The sequence below is a fragment of the Anolis sagrei genome, chromosome Y, assembly GCF_037176765.1.
Source record: "Anolis sagrei isolate rAnoSag1 chromosome Y, rAnoSag1.mat, whole genome shotgun sequence".
Classification (NCBI taxonomy): domain Eukaryota; kingdom Metazoa; phylum Chordata; class Lepidosauria; order Squamata; family Dactyloidae; genus Anolis; species Anolis sagrei.
In genome coordinates, this window is record NC_090035.1 from 81,208,663 (window position 1) to 81,220,831 (window position 12,169).

A 12,169-nucleotide genomic window follows, 5' to 3' on the forward strand; every position below is an offset into this window, starting at 1 on the left:
ACCACCAAGATACTACACTTGTAGGACCATCATCCTGGAGCCACCACCAAGATATTGCGCTTAGAGGACCATCATCCTGGACCCATCGTCAAGAAACTACACTTGTAGGACCATCTTCCTGGGCCACACCACGATACTACACTTGGAGGACCATCATCCTGGACCCACCACCAAGATATTACACTTGGAGGGCCATCATCCTGGACCCATTATCAAGATACTACACTTGGAGGACCATCATCCTGGACCCATTATCAAGATACTACACTTGGAGGACCATCATCCTGGACCCACCACCAAGATACTACACTTGGAGGACCATCATGCTGGACCCACCACCCAGATACTACACTTGGAAGACCATCATCCTGGACCCACCACCCAGATACTACACTTGGAGGTCCATCATGCTGGCCCCCCCACCCAGATACTACACTTGGAGGACCATCATCCTGGACCCACCACCAAGATATCACACTTGGAGGACCATCATCCTGGACCCACCACCAAGATACTACACTTGGAGGGCCATCATCCTGGACCCACCAGCAAGATACTACACTTGGAGGGCCATCATCCGGAACCCATCATCAAGATACTACACTTGGAGGACCATCATCCTGGACCCACCACCAAGATACTACACTTGGAGGACCATCATCTTGGACCCACCACCAAGATACTATACTTGGAGGACCATTATCCTGGACCCACCACCAAGATACTACACTTGGAGGACCATCATCCTGGACCCACCACCAAGATACTACACTTGGAAGACCATCATCCTGGACCCACCACCAAGATACTACACTTGGAGGACCATCATCCTGGACCCACCACCAAGATACTACACTTGGAAGACCATCATCCTGGACCCACCACCAAGATACTACACTTGGAGGACCATCACCCTGGACCCACCACCAAGATACTACACTTGGAGGACCATCATCCTGGACCCATCATTAAGATACTACACTTGGAGGACCATCATCCTGGATCCACCACCAAGATACTACACTTGGAGGACCATCATCTTGGACCCACCACCAAGATACTACACTTGAAGGACCATCATCCCTGGACCCATCATCAAGATACTACACTTGGAGGACCATCATCTTGGACCCACCACCAAGATACTACACTTGGAGGATCATCATCCTGGACCCACCACCAAGATACTACACTTGGAGGACCATCATCCGGGATCCATCATCAAGATACTACACTTGCAGGACTACCATCCTGGATCCACCACCAAGATACTACATTTAGAGGGCCATCATCCTGGACCCACCACCAAGGACCATCATTCTGGACCCACCACCAAGATACTACACTTGGAGGACTATCATCCTGGACCCACCACCAAGATACTACACTTGGAGGGCCATCATCCTGGACCCACCACCAAGATACTACACTTGGAGGACCATCACCTTGGACCCAACATCAAGATACTACACTTAGAGGGCCATCATCCTGGATACTGCACTTGGAGGACCATCGTCCTGGACCCAACATCAAGATACTACACTTAGAGGGCTATCATCCTGGATACTACACTTGGAGGACCACCATCCTGGACCCATTGTCAAGATACTACACTTGGAGGACCATCATCCTAGACCCATCATCAAGATACTACACTTGGAGGACCATCATCCTTGGGCTACCAGGGATTGCTTAAGTAAGTAAGTAAGTAACTAAGTAAGTAAAGTGCCTTGGGGCCAAAAGGGTGGTGCAAGCCAAGGTTTGCCAATGGGCGCATCTTTATTGGGAGTGTGCGCTCCCAATAAATGCTTCCAAACTCATCTTGCGCATTCATTCCTTGCAAGGAGAGCATCGGGAAAGACGAGATGGCCCCCCAAAGTGGAATGACTTCCCTGGACTTCTACTTCTGCCTCTTTGGAGGCGCCGTTGCCCTTTGGATGCTCCTGAGAGCCTCCTGGTTCGTTTGGTTCAAGGTCCGGGTCCACATTCTCTCCGAGTATTGGAAAGCAGTGGACTTCTCCCATTACGGCACCTGGGCAGGTGAGTGCAAACACGCTCCATAGACTTCCCAAGGGCGCATCTATCCTGCACTGTATCATGCGTTCGGCACCCCTTTCACTACCGAGACGCAATGCTAAGGAGATCCAGGGAGTTGTAGTTTGGTGAGGCATCAGTGCTTTTTTTTTTGTTTAGGTATGGAAGACAAGATCTTGTCAAACTACAACTCCCAAGATTTCCGTAGCATCCAGTTCTGCATTTTAACTGCCACAGCTCAATGGCATAGAATCTTGGGAGTTGTAGTTCAATGACACACTCGCACTCTAAGGCCCCGTTCTGCATTTTAATTGCCAAGGCTGAATAGTGTAGAATCCTGGGAGTTGTAGTTCAATGACACTCGCACTCTAAGGCCCCGTTCTGCATTTTAACTGCCAAGGCTCAATGGCGTAGATTCTTGGGAGTTGTAGTTCAATGACATACTCGCACTCTAAGGCCCCGTTCTGCATTTTGACTGCCACAGTTCAATGCCGTAGAATCTTGGGAGTTGTAGTTCAATGACGCACTCTAAGCCCCCATTCTGCATTTTAACTGCCAGGGCTCAATGGCGTAGAATCTTGGGAGTTGTAGTTCAATGACACACCTGCACTCTAAGGCCCCGTTCTGCATTTTAACTGCCATGTCTCAATGGCGTAGAATCTTGGGAGTTGTAGTTCAATGACACACTCGGACTATACGGCCCCGTTCTGCATTTTGACTGCCACAGCTCAATGGTGTAGAATCTTGGGAGTTGTAGTTCAATGACACACCCGCACTCTAAGGCCCCGTTCTGCATTTTAACTGCCAAAGCTCAATGGCGTAGAAACTGCAAATCCCAGGATTTCTGTAGCATACATTTTAATTTCCATGGCTCAATGCTGTAGAATCCTGGGAGTTGTAGTTTGGCGTTGGACTCCCACTCTTGGGCAGAGGCTGCTAAAGTCCTTGCCAAACTACAACTCCCAGGATTCCATACTTTGTAAAGGAGATATCTGGTTCTGCATTTTTATCTCAATGCTATGCAATCTTGGTGAGCTGTAGTTTGTTGATGCACTCATACTTTTGGGCAGAGGCAGCTAAAGGGCCTGTTGAACTACAACTCCCAGGATTCCATACTTTGTAATGAGATATCTGGTTCTGCATTTTCAACTCAATGCTATGCAATCTTGGTGACTTGTAGTTTGATGATGCAATGACATTCTTGGGCAGAGGCAGATAAAGGACCTGTTGAACTACAACTCCCAAGATTACATACTTTGTAATGAGATATCTGGCTCTGCATTTTTAACTCAATGCTGTGCAATCTTGGCGAGCTGTAGTTTGTTGATGCACTCATACTTTTGGGCAAGGGTAGCAAAAGGCCCTGGAGAACTACAACTCCCAGGATTCCATAGCATGTAATGAGATATCTGGTTCTACATTTTTAACTCAATGCTATGCAATCTTGGTGAGCTGTAGTTTGTTGATGCACTCATACTTTTGGGCAGAGGCAGCAAAAAGCCCTGGGGAACTACAACTCCCAAGATTCCATAGCATATAATGAGATATCTCAATGCTATGCCTTCTTGGTGAGTTGTAGTTTGGTGACATGCCAGCATCACCTGGCCGAGGCAACTAAGGTCCTTGCGAAACTACAACTCCCATGACAGTTCATTCATTCAACGATGCAGATGCACCAAGACAAGGCCAAAAGTCCTTGCACAACTACAACTCCCAGGGTGCCATCGTTCTTCAATAGTATCGAACCAGGGCATTCTTCATTCCATGCATTTTTAATATATTTATTTTATAGAACGATGTTTTAATATGTAATTTTTAATGGAATATATTTAATTATGATGATGATCTATTCTAACGAGGTCGTGCCCCACCTCGAGACACAAGGAGGGGCAGGTAATCAATAGTCATAAGGAGGAATATATAATTAATAATTAAATGTTATAATTAATTCATTAATAGTTGTAATATGGAATAATCTATATAAATAAAAATATAATGTTCGTTTGTGGGATTCACAGAACTCAAAAACCACTGGACGAATTGACACCAAATTGGGACATAAGACACGTAACAACCCAATGTATGTCCTGATTTTGTTATTTGGGAGTTGTAGTTGCTGGGATTTATAGTTCACCTATAATCAAAGAGCATTCTGAACTCCACCGACAATAGAATTGAACCAAACTTGGCACACAGAACTCCCAAGACCAACAGAAAATACTGGAACGGTTTGGTGGGCATTGACCTTGAGTTTGGGAGTTGTAGTTCACCTACATCCAGAGAGCTCTGTGGACTCAAACAATGATGGATCTGGATCAAACTCTACACGAATACTCAATATGCCCAAATGTGAACACTGGTGGAGTTTGGGGGAAATAGATTCTTGACATTTGGGAGTTGTAGTTGCTGGGATTTATAGTTCACCTACAATCACAGAGCATTCTGAACCCCACCAACGATGGAATTGAACCAAACTTGGCACACAGTTCTCCCATGACCAACAGAAAATACTGGAAGGGTTTGGTGGGCAGTGTCCTTTGGGTTTGGAGCTGTAGTTCACCTATATCTAGAGATCACTGTGGACTCAAACAATGATGGATCTGGACCAAACTCTACATGAGTACCCAATATGCCCAAATGTGAACACTGGTGGAGTTTGGGGAAAATAGAATCTTGACATTTGGGAGCTGTAGTTGCTGGGATTTATAGTTCGCCTACAATCACAGAGCATTCTGAACCCCACCAACGATAGAATTGGGCCAAACATCCCACACAGAACCCCCATGTGGGCCACATCAATGCATGGCAGGGGACGGCTAGTTCATTATATATTACCGTATATACTCGAGTATAAGCTGACAATAATAATAATAATAAATTGTGGCAAATTTTTGGTGGTATGTACGGGGAGACCAAATCACCTTGTATGTCTCCTGAGGAATCTCTATTATGACCAAGTAGCAACAGTACGAACTGACCACGGAACAACAGACGGGTTCCAGATTGGGAAAGGCGTCCGGCAGGGTTGTATAGTCTCATCCAATCTATTCAACTTGTATACAGAACACATCATGCGACATGCATGTGGGGCTTGACGAATGCAAGGCTGGAGTTCAAATGGCTGGATGAAACATTAACAATCTTAGATATGCAGATGATAACACTTTGATGCCTGAAAGCGAGAAGGAGCTGAGGAGCCTTCTCACCAAGGTGGAAGTTTGGTTGGGTTGCTGTTAAACATCAAAATCTGCCAATCAGGCTGATTGATAACCCTTCGGGGTGAGAAGGGCGGCATATAAATGTCGTAAATAAATAAGTACGAAGAGTAGACTTACTTACTGACTTACTTAGGCAATCCCTCGTTGTCCGAGTAGATTGTCTTCCAAGATTGGTTGTCCGTAGATGACTGTGGAGCCCTATTTCTGATCTGCATCTTCTCCCGCAGTGAGGGCATCGGTTTCCAGACGGAAGGCGATCCCGGTCGGGGTTGGCTTGATGCGCCTTCCTCTTGGCACATTTCTCTCTTTCGCCCTCCATTTGAGCCTCTTCAAATTCTACAGCACTGCTGGTCGCAGCTGACCTCCAGCTGGAGCGCTCAAGGGCCAGGGCTTCCCAGTTCTCAGTGTCTATGCCAGAGTTTTTAAGGTTGGCTTTGAGCCCATCTTTGAATCTCTTTTCCTGCCCACCAACATTCTGTTTTCCGTTCTTGAGTTCGGAGTAAAGCAACTGCTTTGGGAGACGGTGGTCGGGCATCTGGACAATGTGGCCGGTCCAGCGGAGTTGATGGCGGAGGATCATCACTTCAGTGCTGGTGGTCTTTGCTTCTTTCAGCACGCTGAAATTTGTCCGCTTGTCTTCCCAAGAGATTTGCGGGATTTTTCGGAGGCAGCGCTGATGGAATCATTCCAGGAGTTCAATGTGACGTCTGTAGACAGTCCATGTTTCACAGGCGTATAGCAGGGTTGGGAGGACAATAGCTTTATAAACAAGCACCTTGGTATCCCTAGGGATGTTCCGGTCCTCAAACACTCTCTGCTTCATTCGGGAAAATGCTGCACTCACAGAGCTCAGGCGGTGTTGTATTTTGGTGTCAATGTTGATGTCTGTAGACAGTCAGTGTTTCACAGGCGTATAGCAGGTTTGGGAGGACAATAGCTTTATAGACAAGCACCTTGGTCTCCCTACGGATGTCCCGGTCCTCAAACACTCTCTGCTATTTGGGAAAATGCTGCACTCACAGAGCTCAGGCAGTGTTGTATTTTGGTGTCAGTGTTGATGTCTGTAGACAGTCCATGTTTCACAGGCATAGAGCAGGGTTGGGAGGACAATAGCTTTATAAACAAGCCCTTTGGTCTCCCTATGGATGTTCCGGTCCGTAAACACTCTCTGCTTCATTTGGGAAAATGTTGCACTGGCAGAGCTCAGGCGGTGTTGTATTTCGGTGTCAATGTTGATTTCTGTAGACAGTCCATGTTTCACAGATGTGGAGCAGGGTTGGGAGGACAATAGCTTTATAAACAAGCCCTTTGGTCTCCCTACGGATGTCCCGGTCCTCAAACACTCTCTGCTTCATTTGGGAAAATGCTGCACTCGCAGAGCTCAGGCGATGTTGCATTTTCGTGTCAGTGTTGACTTTTGTGGAGAGGTGACTGCCAAGGGAGCAGAAATGGTCCACATTTTCTAATGTAACACCATTAAGCTGTATTTCTGGCATTGGAGAGGGATTGCCTGGTGTCTGCTGGAAGAGCACTTTGGTTCTCTCGATGTCCAATGAGAAGCCGAGCTTTTTGTATGCTTCTGCGAAGGTGTTTAGAGTGGCTTGCAGATCTTCTTCTGAATGCGCACAGACTATGTTATCATCGGCATATTGGAGTTCTATAACAGATGTTGTTCTAACCTTGGTTTTGGCTTTCAGTCTGGTAAGGTTAAATAGCTTGCAGTCTGTTCGATAGATGGGAAGCTTCCCATCAACACAGTGCAGTATCATGGTGATGAAGATGGAGAATAAGGTTGGGGCAATAACATATCATTCCTGTTTGACGTCCGATTCCACCTTAAATGGGTCACTTTGGAAGCCATTGTTGTCCAAGACTGTTGCCATCATGTCATCCTGGAGGAGCCGCAGGATGTATTTACCCTATTTATACCACGCCTTTCTCAACCCTGAAGGGCACTCAATTGCGGCTTACATATAGGCAATTATTCAATGCCTTAGAGCAATATACAATTCCAATAAAATTCAAATAATTAAAATGGATACAATTCCAATAAACATTAACATTAACAATTATAATTAATTTAAAAAAAATACCATCCATAATCGTAGTACTGAGCCATTCCATACTCATTGCACATATTCCATATCTGTTATTGCACTATTCTCCGAAGGATTGATCCCAAAGCCATGTTTACACATTCCTTCTGAAGGCCAGGAGGGATGGGGCTGATCTAGTGTTGCTGGGGAAGGTGTTACATAGCCGAGGAGCCACCACGGAGAAGGCTCTGTCTCGCGTCCCCACCTGTCTCCAGATGATCTTAATCTCCAAGGTGGTTCATATTTATTTATTTATTTATTTATTTATTTACTGCATTTGTTGACCGCCATTCTCAGTCCTAGGGCGACTCACGGCGGTGTACAACATATAAAAACAGTTTACAATAAGGGAATATCACAACAGAATATCAACATAACTATCAATAATACAATTACACTAAATCATCCGTGCCGTCCCATCGTAGAATCACAATCCAATCTCATTATCCATATTCCGTTCCACTCATCATTGCCAATTTGTTGTAGCACTTAGTCAAACGCCTTCTCAAACAACCACGTCTTTAGGCTCTTGCCGAATGTCATAAGGGAGGGCGCCTGTCTGATGTCTACAGGGAGAGTGTTCCACAGCCGGGGGGCCACCACCGAGAAGGCCCTATCCCTCGTCCCCGCCAGGCGTGCCTGTGAGGCAGGCGGGATCGAGAGAAGGGCCTCCCCAGACGATCTCAAAGTCCTCGTGGGCTCATAGGCCGAGATGCGGTCAGACAGGTATTTTGGGCCGGAACCGTTTAGGGCTTTATAGGCCAACACCAGCACCTTAAATTGGGCCCGGTAGCAGATCGGCAGCCAGTGGAGCTGGAACAACAAGGGCGTTGTGTACTCCCTGTGTCCCGCTCCTGTTAGTAACATGGCTGCCGCACGCTGGACTAGCTGGAGCTTCCGGGCCGTCTTCAAGGGCAGCCCCATGTAGAGAGCGTTGCAGTAGTCAAGGCGGGATGTGACCAGAGCGTGTATCACCGTGGCCAAGTCAGACTTCCCAAGGTACGGGCGCAGCTGGCGCACAAGCCTGAGCTGTGCAAATGCTCCCCTGGTCACCGCTGAAACCTGGGGATCCAGGCTCAGCGACGAGTCCAGGGTCACACCCAAGCTGAGAACCTGCGCCTTCAAGGGGAGTGCGACCCCATCCCATATGGGGAGATACAAGTAGAGTGGGAAGGGGGCAAGTGGAGAAGTGGGAAAGATTGAGGTGGGAAAGGGGGGGAAGACTGGGGTGAGAAAGTGGGAAACGACAATAAGAAAAGGGGCATGGCCGATACGGGAAAGAGAGGCTGAAAACTGGGAAAGGCTGGGATGGAAACAGAGCTTATTTATTTATCGTGTCATCAGCAACCAGACATTTGTATTACATTTTTAACAAAACAAACAAACAAAACACAGAATTTGCAAGCTTGGTAGTTGATTAAATGTCCTTTGACCAGTATCTGCCCCCTTGGAGTGCCTCTGGTGTTGCTGCAAGAAGGTCCTCCCTTGTGCATCATGTGGCAGGGCTCAGGTTGCATTGCAGCAGGTGGTCAGTGGTTTGCTCCTCTCCACACTCGCATATCAAGGATTCCACTATGTATACACATTTCTTAAGGTCGGCCCTGCATCTCGTGGTGCCAGAGGGCAGTCCAAACTGCACCAGGATGTAGAATGGGTCATGCTGGCTCTCTGTGTAAATTGTGGTCCTGACCCATCATTGTTGGCAGTTGTAATGGTCATAGGAAGGGAGTGCAGGTATTGCAAGCCCCATCGTCCATGGTGCATCCTCCTCCAAACTGCACCAGGATGTAGAGTGCATCATGGAGACTCAGTGTGCCAAGTTTGGTCTTTATCGCTAATTGGATGAGGGTTGCAGTGGTCTCAAGAATTGAGCAAAGGTACTGCAAGTCCCATAATCCATGGTCCATCCCCAGCCAAACCACACCAGGACGTAAAGTGGGTCATGAGAGGTCTATGTGCCAAGTTTGGTCCTGATCAGTCATTGGATAAGGTTAACAGCGGTCTCAGAATGTGAGTGATGGTACTGCAAGTCCCATCATCCATGGTTCATCCTCCTCCAAACTGCAGTAGGATGTCGAGTGGGTCTTGCAGGCTCTGTGTGCCAAGTTTGGTCTGTATTGGTAATGTTCTGACTCAGCCCCCTCTGGCCTTTTCCTTTCCTCTCTTTGTCATCTCGGAATCTTGGAATTGAGGCTGGCCAATCAGAGACCGGAAGAAACATTAACAACCTCAGATATGCAGATGACACCACTCTGATGGCCGAAAGCGAGGAGGAGCTGAGGAGCCTTCTAATCAAGGTGAAAGAAGAAAGCGCAAAAGCCGGGTTGCAGCTAAACGTCAAAAAACCAAGATTATGGCAACAAGAATGATTGACAACTGGAAAATAGAGGGAGAAACCGTGGAGGCCGTGACAGACTTTGTATTTCTAGGTGCAAAGATTACTGCAGATGCAGACTGTAGCCAGGAAATCAGAAGACGCTTCCTTCTTGGGAGGAGAGCAATGTCCAGTCTCGATAAAATAGTCAAGAGTAGAGACATCAGACTGGCAACAAAGATCCATTGCCTAGTCAAAGCCATGGTCTTCCCTGTAGTCACCTACGGAGGTGAGAGCTGGACCTTCGGGAAGGCTGAGCTAAGGAAGATCGATGCTTTTGAGCTGTGGTGCTGGAGGAAAGTGCTGAGAGTGCCTTGGACTGCGAGAAGATCCAACCAGTCCATCCTCCAGGAAATAAAACCCGACTGCTCACTGGAGGGAAAGATACTAGAGACAAAGTTAAAGTACTTTGGCCACATCATGAGGAGACAGGAAAGCCTAGAGAAGGGAATGATGCTGGGGAAAGTGGAAGGCAAAAGGAAGAGGGGCCGACCAAGGGCAAGATGGATGGATGGCATCCTTGAAGTGACTGGACTGACCTTGAGGGAGCTGGGGGTGGTAACGGCCGACAGGGAGCTCTGGCGTGGGCTGGTCCATGAGGTCACGAAGAGTCGGAGACGACTGAACGAATGAACAACAACAACAATCAGAGACCATATGCAAATTTCCTTCTGTCATGTCCCTGTTTCTGTCATGAACCCTTTTCTCCACCAGGGGCTCCTGTTGAAGCAGGCCAATCAGGGATCATATGCAAATAGCACCACAGCAGCAGCCAGTCAGAATCTTGGAACTTTCAGGCTGGCCAATCAGAAAGCCAGCACGATTAGATGCCTGCATCACAACAATCATCACAAATTACAATAAATTCACAGTTACCAGCAGCTTCATGCATTATTCCAATAAAATCAATAAAATCAATAAAATCAATACAAACCTAATTCCTCCCTTACATTGTCAGTGTTTGCTGTCTCATAGATCTGCTTTTGATACCATTTCGTCAATCCTGCTGGTCTTTAATTGCCTGGTTGCCCAAAGGCCTGGTCCCATAACCAAGTCTTCACCCTCCTCCTGAAGGAGAGGAATGTGTCCAGAGGAGGGCGACTCAAATGATCAAGGGTCTGGAGAACAAGCCCTATGAGGAGCAGCTTAGGGAATTGGGCATGTTTAGCCTGAAGAAGAGAAGGCTGAGAGGAGACATGATAGCCATGTATAAATATGTGAGAGGAAGCCACAGGGAGGAGGAGGGAGCAAGCTTGTTTTCTGCCTCCTTGGAGACTAGGATGCAATGGAACAATGGCTTCAAACTACAAGAGAGGAGATTCCATCTGAACATTAGGAAGAACTTTCTGACTGTGAGAGCTGTTCAGCAGTGGAACTCTCTGCCCCGGAGGGAGTGTGGTGGAGGCTCCTTCTTTGGAAGCTTTTAAGCAGAGGTTGGATGGCCATTTGTCAGGGGTGATTTGAATGCAATATTCCTGCTTCTTGGCAGGGGGTTGGACTGGATGGCCCATGAGGTCTCTTCCAACTCTTTGATTCTATGATTCTATGATTCTATGATGCTCTGATTTCCCCGGGGAGTGAGTTCCACAGGTGAGGGGCCACCACTGAGAAAGCCCTGCTCCTCGTCCCCATCAGCCTCACTTGTGAGAGTGGTGGGGTCGAGAGCAGGGCCTCCCCAGATGATCTCAAACTCCGAGGTGGAACGTAGTGGGAGATATGTTCGGACAGATACGCTGGACTGGAACCGTACAGGGTTTTGTAGGTCAAGACCAGCACCTTGAATTGTGCTCAGAACTGAACCGGCAGCCAGTGGAGCTGGCATAGCAGGGGGGTGGTGTGCTCCCTGTATGTCGCTCCGGTGAGCAATCTGGCTGCCGCTCGCTGGACTAGTTGAAGTTTCCGAACAGTCTTCAAGGGCAACCCCACGTAGAGAGCATTGCAGTAGTCTATACGGGATGTAACAAGAGCGTGGGCCACTGTGGCCAGATCAGACTTCCCGAGGGATGGACGCAACTGGTGCACAAGTTTTAATTGCGCAAAAGCTCTCCTGGCCACCACCGAGACCTGGGGTTCCAGGCTCAGCGATGAATCCAGGATCACTCCCAAGCTGAGGTTCTGGGTTTGAGCCTGCCACTTTTGAGCTCTCGCTTGCTGAGGTGTTCCAGCGAGTGTCTCTGTAGATCTTAGAAAACTATGTCTAGATTTAAGTCGTTGACGTGCTGGTTGATACCCAAACAGGGAATAGGTGACACTGCCTTGGTCCTTTTACTATTGGCTGCTACTTCCTGGCAGATGTCAGGTGGTGCAATGCCGGCTAAGCAGTGTAGTTTCTCCAGTGGTGTGGGGCGCAGACACCCCATGCGCCAGCTGCGCCCGTACCTTGGGAAGTCAGACTTGGACATGGTGATCCATGCTCCCGTTACATCTAGAATAGACTACTGCAACGC

General features: G+C 47.7%; 1 protein-coding gene across 1 annotated transcript in view; it reads left to right on the forward strand.

The window, feature by feature from the left end:
• Window positions 1-323: 323 nt before the first annotated feature.
• The window catches only part of LOC137095671 (very-long-chain 3-oxoacyl-CoA reductase-like), a 41,904-nt gene continuing 30,058 nt past the window's right edge, over window positions 324-12,169 (forward strand). The window contains exons 1-2 of the mRNA XM_067462442.1: window positions 324-548; window positions 1,845-2,040. Of these exons, the coding sequence (XP_067318543.1) occupies window positions 324-548; window positions 1,845-2,040 (421 nt within the window). The remainder of the gene's footprint in view (window positions 549-1,844; window positions 2,041-12,169) is intronic.